The 24,047-nt window shown below is 44.4% G+C and overlaps 1 protein-coding gene across 1 annotated transcript in view; it reads left to right on the forward strand.

Annotated features, from left to right (window-relative positions):
• The window catches only part of ZMAT4 (zinc finger matrin-type 4), a 278,835-nt gene that overhangs the window by 215,944 nt on the left and 38,844 nt on the right, over positions 1 to 24,047 (forward strand). Inside the window, exon 4 of the mRNA XM_062213466.1 lies at positions 22,035 to 22,131. Within this exon, the coding sequence (XP_062069450.1) occupies positions 22,035 to 22,131 (97 nt within the window). The remainder of the gene's footprint in view (positions 1 to 22,034; positions 22,132 to 24,047) is intronic.

The following is a 24,047-nucleotide window of genomic DNA, read 5'->3' on the forward strand; positions in this document are numbered from 1 at the left end:
TTTTTCCCCCCTACTTCATCACAGAATCCAATGTCAGATATGTAGAAGAATTCGGAAAATCTCAAATTTAAACTTCAGGTTGATTTGATAGTTTCTGCTTACCTAGTTAACGCTTTTTCAGCCAAATCCTCTCTCCAACACCTACATTGTAACTGGTGACTGGATCACAGTGGTTTGTAGTGGTTGGTTGTGGGTGGATAAGCTTTGAAAGAACCCAGACACCGTCTGTTGGAACACGAGGTAGCACTTTCTAGTCCTTGGGAATGTCTCTCATGGAATTCTAGGATTCGTAGTTAATTTTCCTATACAGGTTTCTATGTAATTCAAAAGCCAATTCAATATGCTCTTGGAAAATAGACAATGTACATTGCTTTCCTGTTCAAGATAAGTGTATCATGCAGACACTAGCCTATAAAAGCAAATTGAGGGGCCGACGCCATGGCACAATGGATTAATCCTCCACCTGCAGCGCCAGCTTCCCATATGGGCACCAGGTTCTATCTCGGTTGCTCCTCTTCCAGTCCAGCTCTCTGCTGTGGCCCGGAAGGGCAGTGGAGGATGGCCCAAGTGCTTGGGCTCTTGCACCCATGTGGAAGACCAGGAGGAAGTGCCTGGTTCCTGGCTTCGGATCTGCATAGCTCCGGCCGTTGCGACCATTTAGGGGGTGAACCATCGGATGGAGGACCTTTCTCTCTGTCTCGCTCTCTCACTGTGTGTAACTCTACCTGTCAAATAAATAAATTTAAAAATTTTAAAAAAAATTAAAAAAGCAAATTGAGGTGTTTGAAGTAGTGGTTAAGACCCCTGTTGGGATGCCATCATCCCACATCAGAGTGCCTAGGCTTGGGTCCTGCGCCTGCTCTAGATTCCAACTTCCTACTACTGTGCACCCTGGCGGGGCTGAGGGGAACAGCAGGTGGTTGGGTCCACCCATGGGAGAACCTCGATGGAGTACCCTGCTCGCGTTTGGGGACTGGACCAACAGACCAGAGCTCTTTGCCTGTCTGCTTCTCAAATAAAATAGAATTTTTAAATGAAAGAAAGTTGAGTTTCTTAGTTTTTATTTTTTTAAAAATGGAATTGTCTGTGTTCTTTGTTCCCAAAAACTGAGCTACCATCCAATGTCATAAACTTGGGGGAATGTTAAAATGCTCCTTCAGCCCCTCCCTCCTCTACAGTATTCATAGTTCAATGATTTTTCCACCTCAGGTAACCAAAAAGGAACCTTTTGGATATTTCTCCAAAGATTTTTTTTCAGGTTTAACTTATCTGGAATATTTTGTGATGAAAACTCACTTCGTTTGTTTTTCCATGCAAATATTTATTGAGTACCTCTAAAAAATTCATGGAAGAACGGAATTAAAATATAAAGTCTTTTGGTAGAAAACTTTTGAAAATCCATGCATAGTTTTTTCATGGTACACATTTTCTTGAATTGCTTTGAAGAAATTGCGCTATGTGTACATGTCAACGTTTTCTTCTCCCAGCAAAATAAACTTATCTTTCAGTTCCTTTTTCCACAAACTTTTTGTCTGAACTCAGGGATATAAGAGTTAACAAAAGGTGGCCGGCGCCGCGGCTCACTAGGCTAATCCTCCGCCTTGCGGCGCCGGCACACCGGGTTCTAGTCCCGGTCGGGGCACCGATCCTGTCCCGGTTGCCCCTCTTCCAGGCCAGCTCTCTGCTGTGGCCAGGGAGTGCAGTGGAGGATGGCCCAAGTCCTTGGGCCCTGCACCCCATGGGAGACCAGGATAGGCACCTGGCTCCTGCCATCGGATCAGCGCGGTGCGCCGGCCGCAGCGCACTACCGCGGCGGCCATTGGAGGGTGAACCAACGGCAAAGGAAGACCTTTCTCTCTGTCTCTCTCTACTGTACACTCTGCCTGTCAAAAAAAAAAAAAAAAAAGAGAGTTAACAAAAGGCAAATGATCTGCCTTTTAAAAAATATTTATTTATTTGAGAGATAGGCATACTGAAAGAGAAAGATACACAGAGATGGACACCAGAGAGAGAACTCCCATCCAGTGGGTTACATCTCAGGTGCCTGTGATGTCTGTGGCTGGAGCCAGGACCGGGTCCCCCGAGTGCGAGGGAGGAGCCCAGTTCCCGGAGCCCTCATGCTGCCTCCCATGGTGTACGAGCAGGAAGCTGGAGATGAAGCTGTGCACCCTCACCAGAGACTCCAACATGACATCGTAGCCGTCACTGTCACCATTAGGCTACACACTGCTCCGTGCCTTTTTGGACGTTAGGTTTTGATGCAACATTTCAGAGAAGTTTTTGGAAAACTGTAATATATGTGCTGCAGAGAAGGTGGAGGTTCGGAGAGCTTAGCTGGAGCAGCGGAGAGAGGGCATTGAAGATCGAGGTGGGGGCGCCGAGGGCAGGCTGTGCGAGTCTGGGACAGGAGCGGAGGCTGCGGCAGGCACCAGGCCTGAGGCAGAGGGTGCCACTGGAGGGTGGAGGGAGAGGAGGCGGGGAACTGTGGGAGACCCCCAGGCTTTAGACATGATGGCTGTGGCTTTCAGACAGGAAACCACAGGACTGAAATGTTGACAGGATTGCTCCGACTCCTGTGCTCAGAATTGTCAAAAGGGGGCCAGGAGCAGACACAGGGACATTGGTGTGGAAGGCACCTGCCATAATTCACGTGTGAAATTATGGGGATCTGGGTTTTGCATGGTAGCCTCAGAGGTGTTGAGAATAGATTCTGGATCTATTTCATTCGGAAATTCTACTTCTGGGTTTGTGAGGCTGCTTCAGAAAGTTTGTGGAAAATGGAATTTTAAAGGAAGTGGGTTTTTTTGTGTGAAAAATTTTTGAAATCCCTTGTATGTATTTTCCATGAGCCCTTTGAAGACTCACATTATGTCATGTTTTTGCAACAAAATAAGGTTATCTTTTAGTTCCATTTGTCATGAACTTTTCAAAGTAGCCTTATATACTCATGAAGACTAGATAAAGAAATTATAGGATACGTACACCATGGAATACTACACAGCAGTAAAAAAAATGAAATCCTGTCATTTGAAACAAAATGAATGCAAATGGAAAACGTTATGCTTAGTGAAATAAGCCAGTCCCAAAAGGACAAATACCATCTGTTCTCCTTGCTCTGGGGTAACTGATAGAGCACCTAGAAGGCCATCTAAAGAAGTGAAATTGATCTCAAATTGGTACTTTGAGATGCAGTGACTTTGAACAGCCCTTTCTCCACTGTTGAGGAACAGTTTTTTCTTTATACAATTTTTTGAACACTTTAACTTAGTGTAGGGTTGATCTTATACGTATAAAGTGAATTGAAAGTAGATGTTAGTAAAAAATAAGAGTGGGAGTAGGCGAGGGAGGGGGAAGAAGGGTGGGAGTAAAGGCTCCAGGAGGGCAGGGTGGGAAGAATCATTGTGTTCCTAAATTCATATATATGAAGTACATGGAATTTATATACCTTAAATAAAAGGTTTTTAGGTAAAAAAAAAAAATTAAAAATAAAGAAGAAATTCAAACAGATATTTGTACACTCAACATTCATGGAAGTATTATTCATGATATTCAAAAGGGAAGAGCAATTCAAGTGCCTCTTAATAGATGATCAGATGAAATATGGTGAATGTATGCTATGGAATACTATTTGGCCTTAAAAAGCAAGAACTTTCAGATACATTCTATAATATGAATGCACCTTGAAGGAATTATGTCAAGTAAAATAAGCCGATTGCACACACCCAATTAATACGTACATAAATAATTCCACTTGTAAGGAGGTACCTGGAGTGATCTAATTCGCAGAAGCAAGGAGCAGAGTGATGCTTGCCAGGGCCTGGGGAGGAGGCGTTGTGGGAAGTTGTGGTTAATGGGCACAACTTTTAGCTTCACAAGGTAAAAGAGTTCACACCAGTATGAATCCATGGGACACCAGTGGACTGAACATGACACAGATGGTAACTCACAGTAGGTGTATTCTGCCACAAGTAAAAATAGAGTTTTTATTAATGTAAGAATAGGCTCTGGATCTATGTTGAAGATTTAGAATAGAATGTGGCATTCAATTGGATCAGGCTGAAAAGGATTTGAGGATAAAAGTGTAAGGACATGATGTATCTCCTTTCCCCACCCTTTTTTTTTTTTTTTCTACCTTTCTGTATTTGTTTTTTAGTTTTTGAGATAATATATTTTAAATTTACATGGCAGGCCGGTACCACGGCTCACTAGGCTAAATTTACATTGCAGTGGGGTCCGGCGCTGTGGTGCAGCGGGTTAATGCCCTGGCCTGAAGCGCCAGCATCCCATAAGGGTGCTGGTTCTAATCCCGGTTGCTCCTCTTTCCGATCCAGCTCTCTGCTATGACCTGGGAAAGCAGTGGAGGATGACCCAAGTCCTTGGGCCCCTGACCCACGTGGGAGACCGGGAGGAAGCTCCTGGCTCCTGGCTTCAGATCGGCGCAGCTCCGGCCATTGTGGCCAATTGAGGAGTGAACCAGCAGATGGAAGACCTCTCTCTCTGCCTCTCCTCTATCTCTGTGTAACACAGAATAATTGAGTGGAAAAATGACCTTTTCACCCATATACAGTTTTCTTTGTCCATTAGTCATTCATAATTTCTTTCAATGAAATAGAACCAATGACAGTGTAGCATCTAAATATTTCCTGTGTGTTTACAAGGTAATAATTAAGTCCATTTAGACTTTAAGCCATTTCCTCTCAACAGTTGATGCGCAGGGATAATTTTATGCAGATTGCAAAGCAAATACTTATGCATCACATTTTTTGTACTCTGTTAGTTTCAATTTTTATGCCGAAATGCACTCTTCCGTTTCTTCATGAACTTCTTGAAGGGCTCGAATACACTTCCCGCTCCCTACTTGGGCACATCAAGTTCTGAACAGCTGGGAAAGGATTGCCCGGCAAAGCCCCGCCTACAACAACCCGAGCGCTGTGAACCGGGCTCTTGACACAAGAAGAGAGCACAGGCCTGTGTTCCGAAGGCTGTTTGAGGGCACTCCTTGAGGATGAAGAGGCCGCCAGCGCATCCTCAGCTCTTTCCTTCTTACTGAATTGATGAACTTGGCTAATTACCAATTCAGTAGCCTCCTCACTCAATTTAAGAACAAAGCAGGCAAACTATACTGAGACCCTTGGTGTCAATAACTTTTGAGAAGCAGTTCGTGTCATGTCATGGCTTCCATGTCTCCCCAATAAAATTCTAAAAGTGAAGAACAGTCATAATTTCCATTCACGTCTACGTCACACGCATATATAAGCATGGTTAGTATAGAAGGAAGCATTTGACCTGTCAAAAAAGATATATAAATAAGATCTGTTGAGAAGGCAGCCTGCCAGAATAATTTGAGTGTGCCTGAGGATGCTAAAAATGAGCGCCCTCTCTAGAATATTAAACCACGACGACATGCCGCACTCATTCAAAGCATGGGAGTGTCATGATTAAAAGTCACATACGGTTTACATCTGTTGAATGCTTCGATTCTTTTCTAGGTGATTCATCTATATGGACTCATTGAATTTTCACATGACCTTTCACATGACCTTTCTGAGTGGGTGCGGTCAGTATCTCCATTGAATAGATTAGAAAGTGCAGTCATGTACGGGGTTAAATCGGAAGTGTCAATGAAGAAAGGATCAATGGGGGGTTCATCTGTCTGCAAATCATCTCTGACTCCTTTGTGCGTTCATTGCCTTTATTGTTACCCTTATTCTCAGGCCCCAATATATTTGGAAACTTTTGAGTTAACATCATTTTCATTTTCTGGACTTTTTACAATTGTTTGTTTCCTAAGTAGGGCCTGTTTCACTTATCTGTAATGTGGGAATTCTGTTGTTCTCTGGTGCATTGTAAATCAAATGAGATCAGGTGTGCTTCCCTAAATAGGTAAGGCTCTTCGAGATAATTGTATTAAGCAGAGAAGCCTCCGTCCTGTATCCCAGAGAAAAGTCACTTGTGACAGTCACAGTGGGGCCATCGCATGTCCAGGTATCAGTTTCATGCTGGCACAGTGGAGAGGTGGAACAGGCAGCCATCTGGCACTGGTGAGTTGAGGTCCACTGTCTTCATCAATCTCTCTCCAGCCCCACTGGCCAAGCCTGAAATTCCACCTGCTGGGGAGTTTTCTTGCGGTGTTACATCCATATTAAGAGACTGGTGCTGCCCGGAAGCAGCACATAGCCTGCACTTGACACAGAGCTGGCTGGCTAGCTGCTGGAAGAAGCAGAAAGAGACAGGTCTGAAGTGTGGGAAGTGGGGTTTGATTTTTTTATTCCAGGTCTTTGTCATGTATAAAGAGATGGAATCTTAATGCTGGCATATATAAAGTAAATTGTATTCAGCAGGTGCAATAAATGAACAGACGCAGACCTGGGCATAGGTGAGGAGGGGGCCAGGAGGAGAAAAGGGGTGGGAGAGGGGAGGTGGAGAGAGTGCCCCCTCCAGTCCTGGTCAGCAGAGAGAGAAGGCAGTCAGAAGGCGAGTGCCTATTTACAGGCACCTGCAGCCCCGCCACCCATTGCCGGTCCTAGGTGGAGGAGGTAGGTCCCAGGAAGGGGACGATATGATGGACAAGTTGGAGGATAGAATTACACGGGGGTGAGGCTTGTGGCTTGCTGGCACCTGCAGCTCAGCATACCTAGCTGGCGAGCTGCCTCAGCTCATGTCAGTTCTACCAGCAGGGGAGAAGGACGAAGGGAAGTGCTAGATACCAAAGACGAGGGCCGTGTGCCCACCAGCCAGCCTGTGTGTGAGTGACAGAGAGGGAAGGCGGGAGATCGCCCAGACTGCTTTACCACGGGAATGAAGCGAGATCTTGACCTTCCCGACTTGGTTGCTATTCACATTTCAACTTTGAGTCCTGTTGCTGTCACTGCCAAAGTAGCTCCTACTTCCCTGTGCCTTTTGTGGGTGTAGCTCCATGGTCAAGATTGGCAGAGATACATTAGGACTTGAACAGAGCTGTCAATCACTGTGAAAGACAGTGTAACAATTCCTGTGGCTCTCTCACGACTATTGATGCTTAGTCAGGGAACCATAGAGACAAGAAGCCCCGCCTCCTGGGAGGAAATGAGAGACTACTTGGAAGAGACACCAGTGAAGGAAAGAGAGAGAAGGGGCTGAAGTCTGGACTTTTCCATTCTGTCCCACACACCACGTATTCCACCAACCCCAGAAAGTAGCAAGCAACCGTTGGGGCTTTCATTGAACCCCCTGTTGCTCCATAACCCACAACTTCATGGCAAGAGTAGAGTCCACTACATCTTCAAAGCAACTGGTGATCCAGCAGTGCGCTTTAGAAAATAAAAATCATGTAATGGAAATGATGTGAGCCTGAGTGCCTTAATTTTCATTGCAGGTTCTTGCCTATCAGAGATTAAATATTTGAAGTGGAGAGGCATAGTAACATGTAGGAGTGGGAACAGGATTTAGTTACAGAGAGAGGAGATATACAATCAAGGGTGAGTGTGGGCTGTCCCACCCGGAGAAAGACCCATCGTGAGTGGGCCTGAGAACCTGCCAATGAAAGAGAGAGGAATTAAGTCTGAATAGTACCCCCAACCGTGGCCAGGGGTGAAAACAGGGCCCTTCTCCATTCTCAGCCTCTTTTAAGAGATGGGGTAGTGCCTTAGGAGGCGTGCAGCCACCTGGGGATTTTATGACAACCTCCACTTGGAGTTTAATACCCATGGTAATCGTAGCATCACCCCCCCCCCCATCGCCCCTTGTCCTAGGCACCCTAGGAAGGTGGGCCTTTTTGACTGACAGGTAAAGAGATAAACATTACATGGCAGGGCTTGCAAAAATTCCAGCTCACTCAGAGCTAAGCACTCCACGTCAAGCACAAGTTACATAACAAATCGCCCTGCTGTGTGGTTGCTTGCCTTTGTCCTTTGAGATCTTTACCCCTGCCAGGAGCCGCGAAGAAAAAAGCACAATTTACTGTCCCGTGAACTTCCATTTGCATCCTTTCAAAGCTCAGACCTAGATGGTATTTCTCCCATCTGTTATCGTTTAACACGTGGTTAGAAATCACCCAGCAGCAACCCGCTTCACATTTCTGCTTTCTTGACATTCAATCCCGATCACAAAAAGAAAAGGCAAGTTTTATTCCTTGGGTTGCTTGCTGTTTGCTAATAGCGGTCCTATTAACACTGGTCATCTCCAAGACTGAAACCAGGTGATGCTGAGGCTGGTTTGCTCTGCGTACTGAAATGCAGCATCTATCCTGTGCCATTTGGAAGACAGGAAAGGGCTCCTTCGGTATTTAGAATGCACTGCTGTGCCCCTCCTGTGTCTTCACAATACGGTGACAATCTCGCAGGCCTTTCTTGGGTCAGGCCTCCAACATGGCTAGGATTGCCTTTTAATTACTGAGAATAAATTTATTCCCTAGCTCTAAGTTGTGTTTGTTTGGAAACAGCTTTTGAAGATGCAAAACCATTTGGTTCTGATTCAATTTTCAAAGCTCTGCCTATGTACTATTTAAATTGAGAACGAATAGTTTTAGGAAATGCCTACTCCTTGTTTAATTGACTGTTTGGTACCCTGCTGTCTCTGCCTGTTGTCAGTGGGAGGGAGGCAGGAGGTTAAGCATTTAAGTGTCCTGTAGGCTGGAATGACTATTGGGGTGCCTGGGGAGGGGAGGCGGGTTCTTACAGTAAGCCCACGGGGAAGAAGCTTTTCTGTTGTGCACATCTAGGGTTGGATGTGCCAGCATTCTTCATAGGATCCCCATGAGTGGTGGCCTGCAGACTCCCGGAGTCTCTCATTCAGAGCCTCCTAAGCACTGTTCTTGGTGCTGGACCGGAAACAGACTGGTGAGCCAGACCTCCATCCTCCATCTCAACCAGAGCAGCTAAGCCTTGTAGTGGTTTGAACACAGCTTTCTTTCTGCAAACAGGATTCATCTACTTCCCCTCCAGGAGTCTTACTTGTCTTTTTAAAGCCCTAGTGCAGCTAAGTTCCAGCTGCTGGAACTTTCCATCTGCTACCTTAATATTCACGATTCCCTTGCTTCCCACATTTTCCTTCCCCCTGGCTTTTCCGTGAGTTGTATTGACATGCTGGAGCTAAGTCATGCCAGCAGCATCATACCCCTGCCACTGACAGACGTGGTTCATTGATTGTGGGAATCTTGCCCTACCCACTGGGGTAAGGGCTCTTAATCTTTGAGAGCAGCCCAGGCAGCCACTACCAGCCAATCACAGTTGCCACATGAGTTGAGAATTATATTTGTGATCCCAAGAGGCAAAGGCAGAATGCGCTGAGATGGGACTTTATGGGAACAAACAAATAGCTAAGAAATCAATGATAAAGGTGGTGAACAATGCAGATTTGGCTTAGCAGAGAGCTGTGTGGGATTGGATGATAAAAAGTTCAGTATGAGTATCGATTACAATGTGTCAGAGTTCACACACACACACTTAAAGCTTTGGAAGTGTTGATAGGATGACAATGCACAAGAGGTATGTCTGTCTGTCTCTGTTCTCATTGATGAGATACGGCCCTCAGCTTGAAGATCCCAGTTCAAGGAACTCATCAAGAAACAGGAGACGTCACCAAGACGGTAGCAGGGAGCTTGAACACATGAGCTAATGAGGGCTACTGGATTTTCATGCTGGCTAACAGAGCCTTGGGGGGCATGATGGCTTTCTACCAGTATTTGATGGATTTGAAGAAAGGGGAAGAAACTTGTGCTAGAGAACTCAGGCCCATAGGTGGAATTCAGCCATGTTTAACTAAGAACAGCCACCCAATTGCACCCAGTGACAATTTCCGTGCCATTGGCAGGATGAAGGCAGCTGCAGAAGTCATTCTTCTTGTCAGAGATGTAACAGGACATCAGTTAAGGTGTTCACATCCCACATGGGAGCATCTGGGTTTAATGCCTGGCTCTGGCTCCTGACTCCAGCTTCCTGCTAAAGGACACCCTGGTGCCCCAGCTAGGTGCACCCTTGCTGCCTTGTGTGCCCATGCTGGACTGAGCTCCTGGCGTCCAGCTTCAGCACAGCTCTGTCCCGTCGGTTGTAGGTACTTGGGTGCCAGTGTTAGAGGGAGCCCTCTCCAACCCTCTCTATGTGTTTCTTCTCTTTTCCTTTGTCTCGCTAAGGAATAAAAAAATTTGTAGAAAGATGTGCAAGTTCTATTGGACCAGACCAGTAGAGTTCCCCCAAACTTTGCAGCTTTAAAGAACATTTTTATGTTCCAATGGAATCACAATTCCAGGTGAAACCTGGAATTTTTTTTTAATCAACTTGCACTTGATTCTCACTTATTCATGGGCAAGCGTGAAACTACTAAACTAGCTGGTCTCCAAGGAGCCCTGAATATTTTTGCAATTCTATTGCTTGTTTCGTGTCACAGGAAGCAGTGTGTGTGGTGGCTAGGAGCATGAACTCCTCAACCAGAACCCAAAGCCCAGCTCTGGCATTTTTTTTTTTTTTAATTTTTGACAGGCAGAGTGGACAGTGAGAGAGAGACAGAGAGAAAGGTCTTCCTTTTGCCGTTGGTTCACCCTCCAATGGCCGCCGCGGTAGCGCGCTGCGGCCGGCGCACTGCACTGTTCCAATGGCAGGAGCCAGGTGCTTCTCCTGGTCTCCCATGGGGTGCAGGGCCCAAGCACTTGGGCCATCCTCCACTGCACTCCCTGGCCACAGCAGAGAGCTGGCCTGGAAGAGGGGCAACCGGGACAGAATCCGGTGCCCCGACCGGGACTAGAACCCGGTGTGCCGGCGCCGCAAGGCGGAGGATTAGCCTATTGAGCCACGGCGCCGGCCTAGCTCTGGCATTTTGAGCAAGTTCCTGCGCCTCAGTTTCTTCACCTGTCAAATCAGGGTGACAATAGTATTTGCTCTTGAGATTTTGTAAAAAGTAAGTGCCTATAGGGATAATTGACACACAGTGCTTATATATAGTTATTAGCTGTTGTTTATTAAGCTGGATGATGACAAATCTTTGGGCAGTTTGAGAAATAGATGTTTACAGAAGTGAAGAAGAATGAAATAGCTCAAGGCCAAATACCATATTGTTTTTACTTTTGCATTGTTAATTTTCCAAATAGATCCAGTTTTAGGGGGCCTTATTGTAATCTAGAACATATATAAATACTTCTTTGAATGTTGCAAAGTTATCAGAACATTTGCATGGATGTGAAGTTTCCTTTTGAGGAATATAGTTTGCTGAGGTTCCTGTGTAAGACTACATGCATCTAACATGCTTAGGTAGATTATACAGATCTTGGGGGGTACAATATAATGAATTTTGCTAAGTGAATCCACATTATAACTGCCATTCCAACTCAAGAGATAGAGCATTTTAATTACTATAATGAATTCTCTTTTGTTGCCTCCCAGTCAATTCCTATCCCCAAAAGACAACTCTGTTCTGAAATTCTGTTGTTATAGAATAACTCTGCTGTTTCTGAACTTTGTATCCAGGAATCATACAGAACAAATGTACTTCAAAAAGTTCATGGGGAAATGGATTAAAAGATGAGTTTATTCTGGTGCAAAAATGTTGAAGCCTAGGCATTATTTTTCCCAATACTCCTCTTCCATGAACTTATTTCTTGACTATTATAAGGAATTTATTAATACAACACATTTTCATCCATGACCTTTTAAAACCTTTTGTGCCATTTATGGTCACACTTATTTTACCTAGATATTGTGTTTTTGAAATTCATTTATTTATTGTATTAATCAGAAGATTTTATTTATTTATTTGACAGGTAGAGTTACAGACAGTGAGAGAGAGAGACAAAGAGAAAGGTCTCCCTTCTGTTGGTTCTCTCCCCAAATGGCTGTAACAGCTGGAGCTGCACCAATCCGAAGCCAGGTGCTTCTTTCTGGTCTCCCACATGGGTGCAGGGGCCCAAGCACTTGGGCCATCTTCTACTGCTATCCCAGGCCACAGCAGAGAGCTGGACTGGAAGAGGAGCAACTGGGACTAGAACCGGGATGCCAGCACCGCAGGTGGAGGCTTAACCTAGTGTGCCACAGCGCCGGCCCCCAGAAGATTTTTTTTAAAAAAATTCAGATATTATTTCTTTGCATAAATATACCATAATATGTGTAACAGTGTTAATGGAGTTTGGATAGTTTTGAATTTGGGGCCATTATGCTTCAAGCTGCTCTAAACTTTCTGGTACAAGTCTTATGTGTATCTAACTGTTCCTGAATGTAGGGATTTCTGTAGGGTTGTAGGCACGTGAAGGTACTTTACGTGAAACTATCGCATAGTTTTCCAAAGTAGTTGTTCCATTTTGCAGTCCTGTCATGCGTGTGACAGTCCAGTTGTTCCACGTGGCCATTTTTGAAATTGTTTTATGTGATGTTAGCATTCATAGTGAGTATGCGATGATAATTTAATTGTTCTTTTAACTTTTATTTCCTGGATGACAAATGATGTTGAACACCTTTATATGTGCTTATTGATATAATTCTTTTCATGACATATCTAATCAAGTATTTTTCCCTGTAAAAAATTGGGTTGTCTTTTTATTATTGATTTGTAGGGGTTATTATATATTCAGGACACAATGCTCCATATTAGATGTGTGCACTGCAAGTGTTTTTTTTCCCAGGCGATGGTTTACCTTTCTGTTTTCATAATAGTGTCTTTTATAAGCAGAACCCTTTGCCTTTTATGAAATACAATTTATCGGTTTTTTTATGTTTAATGCATTTTGTTTTCTAGGAAATCTGGGCCTATTCCACATTGCGGCAGTTATTCTCTATTTTTAGCTTCTACATTTAAATGTATAAACAACCTTCATTTAGTGTGTGATAGGAGGGAGAGGTTGGTATTCATTTTTTCTTTCATATATTTGTTTACTTGTTCCAGCACTATTATTGATAATCTTTTCTTAATAACAATTTGAAGAATAGATAAATAACAGAGGGGGGCGTTGGGCACAGCACTTAAGACACCACTGGGGGTTGTCAGTGTGCCTGGCTTTTGGTCTCCGCTCCGCCTCCAGTTCTGCTTCCGGGTAATGCACACCCTTGGAGGCAGCAGGTGATGGTTGGGTCCCTGCCGCCTACATGGGGACCCACAGTGTGTTCTCAACTCCCGGCTTCAGCCATACCCAGCCCTGCTGTTCAGGGCCTTTGGGGAGTGAACCAACAGATACAGGATCTCTGTCAGACTCCCTGCATTTCAAATAGATAAAAATTAAAAGGAAAAATAAAAGTTTGTCTTTGCTCGTTGGACTTCTTTGACATCTTTGTTGAAAACTCCTGGGCCATTGTGTGCCTGTCCTGGACTCCCTGGTTTGCTCCCCCCATAGATGCGATTTGTTCATCCTTGTGCTTATGCTGTGTTGGTGCTACTGTGGTCTTTATTGTAAACCTTGATAGCCTTGAGTGCAAGACCTCAAGTGTTTTTCTTTTTAAAAAATTGTTTTGACCTTTTTGGGCCTTAGCTTTTCATGTACATTCTATTTTTATAGACTGTCTATTGGAATTTAGTCTATTGGAATTTTCAGAAGTTTTTATTGGGTCTGCAGAAGAATGCATAGCTTAACCATATTAATTCTTTTTTTTAAGATTTATTTATTTATTTGAAAGTCAGAGTTACACAGAGAGAGAAAAAGAGGTAGAGAGAGAGAGAGAGAGAGAGAGAGAGGAAGAGTGAGAGAGAGGGGGAGAGTGAGAGAGAGAGAGAGAGAGAGAGAGACTCTCTTCCATCCGCTGGTTCACTCCCCAGATGGCCACAATGGTCAGAGCTGCGCTGATCCAAAGCCAGGAGCCAGGAACTTCTTCCAGGTCTCCCACGCAGGTGCAGGGGCCCAAGGACTTGGGCCATCTTCTACTACTTTCCCAGGCCATAGCAGAGAGCTGGATTGGAAGTGAAACAGCCGGGTCTTGAATCAGTACCCAAATGGGATGCTGGCACTGCAGGCAGTGGCTTAACCCGCTATGCCACAGTGCCAGCCCCAACCATATTGATCCTTTCATTTCATGACTATGGTATATACATCTCTGTATCTATTTACCTTCCTCCTTGGTTTCCATTCTTATGTATTTCTTGTTAAATTCATTGCTAAGTATTTTAAAATGATCTTTATGCAGTGGTCTTAGTTGATTGTAGGTATTTCAAAAATACAGTTGACTATTTATTGGCCCTGGAGTATTGTGACCCAAGTGTGTGTAATTCACTTATGCTAGCATTTTGTGAATCCATTAGGATTTTATATTGAAATACTATTTTCTGTGAATGAAGCTCACTTTACTTTTCCACTTCCAATCTTTGCTTTCCTTTTCATCTTGCCCTGAGTAGAAGGTCTAAAGCAATGTTGAATGGACATGATAAGAATAAGAATAATAACATTCTTGAGTGTTTTGGATCTTAGGAAACTGTGCATTATCTTGCCATTTCATTTGGTATGAGAGGTGGATTTTTCATAGGTGTTCCTTATCAAATTATGGAATTTCTAGTTTGCTGAGAATTTTGATCATGAGACTAAAAATTGTCAAATGGCGAGCGCCGTGGCTCAACAGGCTAATCCTCCACCTAGCGGCGCTGGCACACCGGGTTCTAGTCCCGGCTGGGGCGCCAGATTCTGTCCCAGTTGCCCCTCTTCCAGGCCAGCTCTCTGCTACGGCCCAGGAGTGCAGTGGAGGATAGCCCAAGTGCTTGGGCCCTGCACCCCATGGGAGACCAGAAGGAAGCACCTGGCTCCTGGCTTCGGATCAGCGCAGTGCGCCAGCCGCAGCGGCCATTGGAGGGTGAACCAATGGCAAAGGAAGACTTTTCTCTCTGTCTCTCTCTCTCACTGTCCACTCTGCCTGTCAAAAAAAAAAAAATTGTCAAATATATTCTCTTCTGTATCTATTGATATCCTGTTGTTCTTTTTTTTAAAAGATTTATTTATTTATTTGAAAGAGAAAGAGAGAGCGAGATATCTTCCAACCACTGGTTTACTCCCCAAGTGACCACAACAGGCAGGGCTGGGCCAGGCTGAAGCCAGGAACAAGAAGCTTCTTCTAGGTCTCCCATGTAGTGACTGAGGTCCCAGCACATGGGTCATCATCAGCTGCTTTCACAGGTGAATTAACAGGAAGCTGGATTGGAAGTGGAGCAGCCAGGACTTGAACCAGTGCTCCTGTGGGATGTCAGTGTCACAGGCAATAGTTTAACACACTAAGCCACAACCTGCTATGCCACAACGTCAATACAAACTATTGATATTTTGTCCCTCCATCTGTTTGCTAAAACTGTTCATATAGATTTGTATTGTGTATCCTTTAGTAATTTATAGGTTTCTCCAGAGAAACCCTCTAGGTCTATTTCTTCACAGGAACATTTTGGTAACAAACTCAGTTGCATTAATAGGTAAATGGCCAACCTGATTTTCTGTTCCATTTTGTGCTAGTTCTGGTCTGTTGCATTTTTAAAGACATTTGCCCATCTTATACACATGGTGAAATTGGTTGGTACATAAATTTGTTCGTAATATTCTTTCACAATCCTTTAAAGTATCTGCAGGGTCTGCACTGATGCTTACTCTTTTGCTTTGGTAATTTGTGTTTCTCTCTTTTTTTTTTTCTACCATAAGACTTGTAAAAGGATAATAATTGTTTTAACGTTGTAGAAGAAGTAAATTTTAGTTTCGTTAATTTTTTCTGTAGTTTGTTTTTCTATCCCGTTGTCTCTGCTCTTTACTGTTTCTTCCCTCCCACTTGGTTTTGGCCTAAGTTGCTCGTCTTGTGATTTCACAGGGGTGCAACTTCGGCCATGGATTTAAAGCCTTTCTTTGCTTTTCATGGGAAGCTATACATGTCCCTGTAAAAGCTGCTGTAGCCTAAACTTTTTGTAGTATTTTCCTTATCATTCAGTTTAAATATTTTAAACTTTGTAGTTTTTCCTTTTTCTAAGATTTATTTATTTATTTGAAAGGCAGAGAGAGAGAGAGACAAAGAGAGAGAGCGAAAGAGAGAAGAAATCGTTCATTCCCCAAATGGCCACAATGGCTGGGGCTAGGCCTGATGCAACCAGGAGCCTGGAACTCCATCCATGTCTGTCACACGGGTGGCAGGGACCCCAACACGTGGGCCATTTTTCGCTGCTTTCCAAGGCACTGGGCTGAAAGCAGAGCACAGAAGATCCAAATTGGCATTCTTATGGGATTCATTGTACCTCAATGCCAGCCCTGGTAAATCTTCGCTTTGACCATCAGTTATTTAGATGTTTTAGGCTTTTTATAAATCTTCTTATTTATTTATCACAATTGAGTTATAAGAAATTCACTCTACAAAATGTAATTATTTAAAATTTCGTAAAACTCCTGGATTGGTTCAACACGTTCTTATCTTCTCTATATACTTACTTCCTCTAAATACTTGGAAAGATTGTGGTATCTTGCTATTGTACTTGAGCCATCTCCTGCTGCCTCCCAGAGTCCACCTTAATTGGAAGCTGGAAGCAAGAGCAGGGCTGAGACTGGATATAGGATGCGGCTGTCCCAGGTGGCATCTTAGCTGGTGCCCAGACGCCTGCCCCAGACTTGCTGTTTTCATGGCGTGTCTTTTTCCATCCATTTGCTTTCGACCTGTTCACCGTATAGTTCGGTCTTACTTTTTATCCAGTCTGACAGTGTTGGCCTTTTGGGTGATGTATCCAGTTATCTGCAATGCAATTATTGATCTGTTTAATATTATTTTGCTGTTTATTTTCCATTTGTTCCATGTGTTTCCTATTTTTCTATTCCTCCCCTCCTACTTTCTCTGAGTTAACCAGATAATCCTTATTATTCTACTTTATTTTCTCTATATTCTTTTTTCCTTTGTGTTTGCTTAGTGATTGTTCTTAGGGATTACAATATAAATCCTTAAATCATCACTGGCTATTTAGAGTAAATATTGCCCTATTTCATGTAAAATATAATGATTTTTCAATATTATCGTCTAGTTCTCACCCATTCTTGTGCTGTTGTTGTCAATCTCCAAGAAACAAGAATTTTAAAACAGATGGATATGCACATATTAACATTTCTGGTATTTTTCCTTTTTTCTGTGGATCCCAGTTTATATCCAATGCCATTTTCTTTCGACCTGGAGAATTATATATAGCATTTCCGTGGTGCAGGTTTGTTGGCAGACAACCCATTCTCTTAGTTTTTGCTTATTGAGAAGGTTCTTGGTCAGCCCTGGCGCTCGAAGAATGTTTGTGCTGGCTACGGGATTCTGAGTTTGTGAGTTTTGTTTGTTCCCCCTTTATCTTTTCCTCCACCACTTTGTCTCCTTGAGCAGTGCACTCCTATTCCCACGTCTTGCCTCCTCTGGTCCCTGGATAATGTCTCACCCAGTCCTTCACGTCCCAGGCTCATTGTCGGCCTCGATTTCACTTCCCCTTCCCAGAACACTCCGCTGCTCACGCTCTGCAGACCACGCTCTCCCCACTGAGTCTCCCTCGCGGACCTGTTTCCTTTCCCAGCCTTTGTGACGTCTCGTATTTGTGTGCTTGTTCCCCCGATGAGCTCCACGAGCAAATGTACTCTGTCTCATCCTCCCCGGTGTTGTTGGCAATCAGCATTGAGACCTGGCACCGCAGAGAAAGCTCAATGATGTTCCTCTCCTGTAGAATGGATGCCATGGAAGTCACAGGTTCGTCCAGCTTTGCTAGACTGGAAAAGACACACTGAGCAGCCACACGCTGCGGAACTCACCGGGACCATCTGTTTTACAAACGCTGCGCAGGGAAACATAAACACGAGAGTGATGCATCTCCAAGACGCGCGTGCAGACCTGGGGCTTGGAGACCCTCTGCTCCAGCTCTCCGTGTTTGCTTCCTGCAGCACCGTGGGGGCTTTTCACGGCCTGCTTTGCACTGCTGCCACGTGGGGGACGCCCTCCCTCTCCAGCTGCACTGTCTGCCAGCATCTCGCAGGCAGGAACACCGTTCCCTTCCACAGATGGGGCAGCCGTGTAGAAGTAACCTTCAGGTTTGCAAATGTTGGAGGTTGTGCTTAACATGGCATTGTGCTGAAAAGGAATCAGAGAGTTAGCATTTCTGGTTTCATAATAAAATTCTCTGGTTCTCTTAAGGGGGAAGGGGCCATGTAATTCCAAAGTAATTAGGATTTCAGCTGAGCATTAAGGAGGCACCAAGTTCCCACCAAGGACACTGTGTCTTGTGTGTGGGAGGCCTGCTCTGCCCCTTCTCTGCCTTTGTTCTTGTTTATATGCGCTGCCTTCCCAGTTTATGAGCCCTGTAGTTTGCATCGCAATAAAGTGCCAAATATCCCCTGCCCACGCGTCTCTGGCTGCCGAATGGAAAGCAGCAGATCAGATTTTTTTTTTTTTAGATTTGTTGGTGTTCTTAAAAAAATTTGCCTATTCTTGCACATAAATATTTCTGCTATTGCCAGGCTGACCTCCGTTTATTAGGACTCGACCTTTGATTAGGCTGTGGTCTGCAGAGGTCCATAGAAATGGTGCTCACCATTTATTACGGAGAGATTGATCGAGACCCTGGAGGGAGTAAAGCCTGGAGCTGGTTTTCATATTCTGCGCCCATGCATAAAAGAAGAGAATGGTTCAGCTCTGGAAAAACATTCAGACAGCTTCCACACTGGCTGGGATGATGTAGAGCCTCTGGGCTGGGGGATCTCAGCCATCTTTCTGAACCACACACACCTGCACAGCTCTTCTTTACGGAGTAGTTTTTTCTCTTTTAATGTCAAGATCCAGTACTGTTCCGGCAAATTCGAGTTCCTGAAAGGAGTATGATTCAATGGGATGGTGGTTTTTTTTTTTTTTGGTGGGGGTGTTGGTGGAGGTTGGAGCTATGATCTGAAAGTTCTTGTACGTTTGCAGGTTTCATGCCAAGCTTACATGTAGAATCAGGATCTCTGGGAGAAGTGCCTGGGTACGAGTATGTTAATTGATTGCTGGAGGCTGCATCCACATTGGCAAGCTTGCTCGCGGAAATAGAGCCTCAGCAGTTGTCTGCTTCCTCACCAAACTTGCTGTGCCTAGAAAATTTTGTGTCCCTTAAATTGCTTCCTAAGAAGATATTTGTATCTTCACCTTTTTTTTTTTTTTTTGCCAGAATTTTATTCACTCTTGATTGAACAGTTAGGTCAAGTCAGTGTCATTTTTTTTATTTAAATTTTATTTATCTGAGAGGAAGAGATAGAGATAGAGATGATAGAGATAGAGATAGAGAGAGAGACAGAGAGAGAGAGAGAGAGAGACAGAGAGAGAGAGAGAGAATGCTCCTGTCTCATTCATTGCAGAAACGCCTGTGACAGCTGGCACTGGGCCAGGCTAAAGCTGCAAACTGAGAACTCAGTTCAGGTCTCCCACGTGGGTGACAAGGAGCCCAGTCACGAGAACCATTATCTCTGCCTCCAAGGGTCTGCATTTAGCAGGAAGCTGGAATCGGAGCAGGTTTGGGAACCAAATCCAGGTACACCAGTGTGGGACTATTACAGTGAAAACAAAAGAAAAACAAACAAACAAAAAAGTAAGCCCGTTCTCTTCAGTGGCCAAGCCGGGATATTTTCGTAGGATGTGTCACATAAGGTTTTCTGGACTGTGCATGGGACCATAGGAATGCAGTCGCCAGGGAATTCTCGCAGTCCGTATTGCAGACATGGTAGCAACTCTGATGGCACTGGGACACTCAGCAGGCAGGAGTCACTGCATTTGATGTGATCAGAAAGTGACTCTGCTTTTCTCCTCCATAGTCTATTCCTCTTGTCCTAGTAGGGTTAACCCTTTCCTTCCTCTTGAACAAAAATCAGGGTAGGTTTCATGAATTTTTACTTATTTTATGTATTAAAGAGTCCTTTACTCATTCATAAATATGTAATCATCTCCAGTTTCTTAAGACCCAGAATAAAACAGTACTTTCAAAGTATCTCCACATTCAGCTCTGCTTGGGGCTACCGACTTGTCACAGGCAGTGAGAGGGTGGCAAGATTCTTTCATTATCTCTGCTTGGAGCATCTGCTTTTCTTCCTCTATCTCAGGAAGTTGCCTCTGGTTCCACCAGGGCAGAGAGCTGAGGGTGGAAAGAGTGAAAGGTGAGAGAAATGAAAGTTGTCATGATACGCGCTATACCACACTAGCATAGACACTGTGGGACTTGGCAGGAGTTGCGAACCTACTCTTCCCACGAGGTGCCTTCCTGGATTTTAGGGACTCTGCGGTCGCTGTGAGCATCTAGATACCCAGCTACAAACTTCCATGCTCTTTCTGCAGCCTTCCTGAGAGGTATCTGAGACACCACCAAATCAGTCCCTCTCACACAACAGCGAACATGGGAAACTTCACGTGTCTCCCTCGTTCTGGCAAACTCTGAGCCCAGGCCATGCATGCCCAACCCTGCCACCTCCTGCACTTGCCCAGCAGAAGGGCTAATGTTCCCTTTGGATCCTGCAGGTGGTGTCAGGGGTCAGCAGGCTCTTCCCAAGTGCAAGATGGTACCCCTTAGGCGCTCCGGGGAGTTCCATGGGAACACTTTCCGCAGGTTTGGAGTGAAGGAGCACTCTACTCTCTCACACGGTGGAGCAGAAGTGGTGCTAACAATACAATAAGACCGTAAGAAAGCTTCTACCTAGTTTTTCCTCTCTTTTCTGGTCTCATTTTTAGATTGGCGGTTGAGGGTTGGACTTTTGTTCTTGACGGGTTCTGTTGGATGGAGGCACTACCTTACCTTCCGAGGGCGTGTGGATGTCACTGTTATCTGTGTCTCAGGATTGTACCCCGTGCCTTCAGCTGGAGCAGAGACAGAAAGGGTTCCATTGTAACTCCTGCTGATCACTCCATCACTTGTTCTATGATGAGTACTCTTATACTTGCCATGTCTCCATTGATCCTCTGGATACAATAAGACACAAACATCTAGAGAAGTCAAACTATTTGAATAAACTTAACCCAGGTAGCAAATTGCAAAGCTCATCCAATACTGCATTCTTTTGTTTTTAGGAAAAGAGAGACTGACTCTGTTCCTAAGCAGTAACACATTCCGCATTCATCAGAGAGAAGTGCTACAGTTGCTTAATGTCTTAGCTTTTACAATGGTAAAGCATAGAGTTTTGTGACAAAACTATCAACAGCAGCTCTCGCTGGCTAGGCATTTTAATGTGTTTTAGTTAGTTCTTAAAGCAACACTGGGATGTGGTTGGCCTTGCTGTCATCCTGTTGATGAGGATCCTAAGGCCTGGAAGGCTGGACCTCCCCTGGATCTCAGTCAGGATGACCGGAGCCAGGATAGTAACCCAAAGTTCTGGGTCAAGACTGTTCACCCATGGCTGAGCTCTGATGGGGTCTCTGGGCTGGGCAGGGCAAATGTTTTAATTTGTTTTATTAAAGCTACTTTCTAACACAAGCTTGGCTCCAGAAGAGGCAATAATGTGAAACAGCAAAGATTTTGCTCAACTCCTTGAAAGCAATGAGTATCTTTCTCATCTTGTAATCCCCAATGTCTGACTCAAAGTTGATTCTGTGTTAATGAATTAATTAGAGAGATGAACAAATGAACAAGTGGATTTTCTTTTAAATGCTCCGGTGGAAAGTAAAACTTCATCTACAGCAGATTGATGTGTTAACCCTCTCCTGGGAGGGATTCTCTAAGAGGATTCTGGAAGGGGAGCCTAAATGAATGATGTCTCAAGTTGAAGTTCCAATTCTGCCTTTGGAATAAAAGTTGGAAAAGGAATTGCAAGGGCTTTTCTCTGGAGATTCAATTCATGACAGCATTCTATGTCTACATGCCTTAGGAGGATTAAAGTAGAGTTCTTCATTGCTTAAATGATAAAATGTCCAGAGGCATTTCATCTCACCCCAGAGAGTATGTGTTAATGATTGCAGCCCTCCAGAAAGGAGTAGGTGGCTCCGACATGTTCCGACTCACTTCTGCTCAGAGACCTGTTCCAGCGAGCTCTGGAAGAAGGGGGGAAGTGGCGCTGGTGGGGTGGACCAGGAGTCCCTCGGATTCTGTGTCCCTGAACTTGTGGAGACCGGGACCTCAGGTGGGCGTTTGTGGATGCACTCCAGCTAACCAGGTGTGTCTGTTGTCCACAGGTCTGAGGCGCAATTACAGATGTACCATCTGCAGTGTCTCTCTAAACTCCATAGAGCAGTACCATGCCCATCTGAAGGGGTCCAAGCATCAGACCAAGTAGGTACCCGCGTGTGCTCTCCCCCCCCGCCCTTTCCCACGCAGCACTTGGCAACACAACGGCGAGTTAAGCATTTTCTTTGTTTCCCAATAAGCAGATGGAAATGACATGTCTTCATCTGCAGAGTGCCTTTGGTGTTTATGCTCCCCTGGATTCCATGAACAGTGGCTTCTCCCTTTGTGGGCGCAAGCACTAGAAGTTTGGTGGTTGTTTTTCGCATTTTTCTCAAGGAAAGTTGAGCATACTTTTATGAACTTGAGGAAGCTTTTAGATATATCCTGTTTTTAAATAAACAGCATGAACCCTATTTATAAGATGTGCCAGATCATGGTGTTGCAAAGTCAAGTTCAATGACTGCCTTCTACCACTTTCCCTTTTGGAAATGAATATTATGATTATTATAGAAACTTAACAAATGCCCTGGTACATTAAGCTCATTCTATTTTTTCCCCAAAGCTTTTCAAACAAAAATGAAAATAACTCAATGATTCTCATGATTTTAAATTGGGAAAGGTTAACCAGGCATGATTTCATCTATATTTATACTATACATCTCTTTTAAAAATCACTGATATTAGCTTTATGGGCATGTTAGAAGCAGCTGCTACGACTGTTAATAAAATGCTAATAAAATAAGAAAAGAAACTAAGAATGCCTCAAAAAGAAGTGATTTTCCTGAGCATAATTGTTTTCATTTCTCTAATATTCATTAGAAGAATCATTTAACAGATTTAACTGCACCAAGTCCTCGTGAATAATGGATGACTTCATTCAACAAGCATTTCTCGAGCACCCACTATGCGTCAGACTGGGAGATGGATGGACCCGGTCCTTCCTCTGGGCTGGGAAACAGCCACGCAAACATACGACTTGTTCCCGAAAACCCAGGCTGCATCCAGGGGTGCTCAGGCCAGCGCCACGGGGAGATGGGTGCAGAGGGCGACCCCGTGAGGGTGAGGAGGAGATCTCAGTCTGAGTGTGCTGACATGGCACTTGGCGCGTAGTAGGGGCTTCATCAACAGTTTTGATGGAATGAATGCATGGTTTCAGAAGAAGAGGTGCAATTTGCCAGGCAAAGATTTGGGGAGGGGCATTCCAGGCCCGGAAGGGGTTGTGAAAAGGGATTGTTTCTGTGGAGGTCGCGGGACAGCTGACCCAGGTGAGAGAACTTAAACCAGGAGGTAGTTCCTCACTCGCAGCTTCCCCCTGGATGTTGTGCTGTTTTAGTGGTCAACGCCAATTTCCCAGCATGCTTTACTCTGCCACGGAGGACTTTCATCAAAGTAATTGTGCAAAAAGAAGATTTCCCCTGCAGGTTGTTTGATTTGGTGTTTACTGCATGCTTTCCTGCCAGATGCTTCCAGCACCTCTGGGATGAGCTCGTTGTGAGAGGTGCCGTGTAAGGCATCTGTGTCTGGCGTGCAGACACACACATACGTGCAACAGCAAGGGGCAATCTTTTGAGAACAGATTTTCATTGCTGTTAACAAGCAGGAAAAGGCAGACGGCAACTCCGAGTGGCGTGAATTCTGTAGATAACACCAATAGAACATCCACCTTCAGGAAACTATCTCTGCCTCTCTGTGTAGCCTCTCCTTTGTCTCGCTTTGCTCACTTTATGAATTTAAAGCTATATTGGTAGATGCTTACATATTTAGGATGTTTTATTTATTTTGATGGAATTGGCCCTTTTTTCCTCATTGGAAATCTTCTTTGTTCCTCGGAATAGCTCTTTCCTTCAAATATGCTCATTCTGACAGAGCTACACTCTCCTTACCTCTTGAAAATATTTCAAACTCTTTTTGATTTAAACTCAATCATACCCAGGTTTTATTTTGTTCTTGGTTGCAGGGTAAGTCTGGTGCCAGTTATAGCTAGAAAGGGAAGTCCCTAGGATGTGGGTGGCCTTGTCTCC

Source organism: Lepus europaeus, chromosome 16 (genome assembly GCF_033115175.1).
Source record: "Lepus europaeus isolate LE1 chromosome 16, mLepTim1.pri, whole genome shotgun sequence".
Classification (NCBI taxonomy): domain Eukaryota; kingdom Metazoa; phylum Chordata; class Mammalia; order Lagomorpha; family Leporidae; genus Lepus; species Lepus europaeus.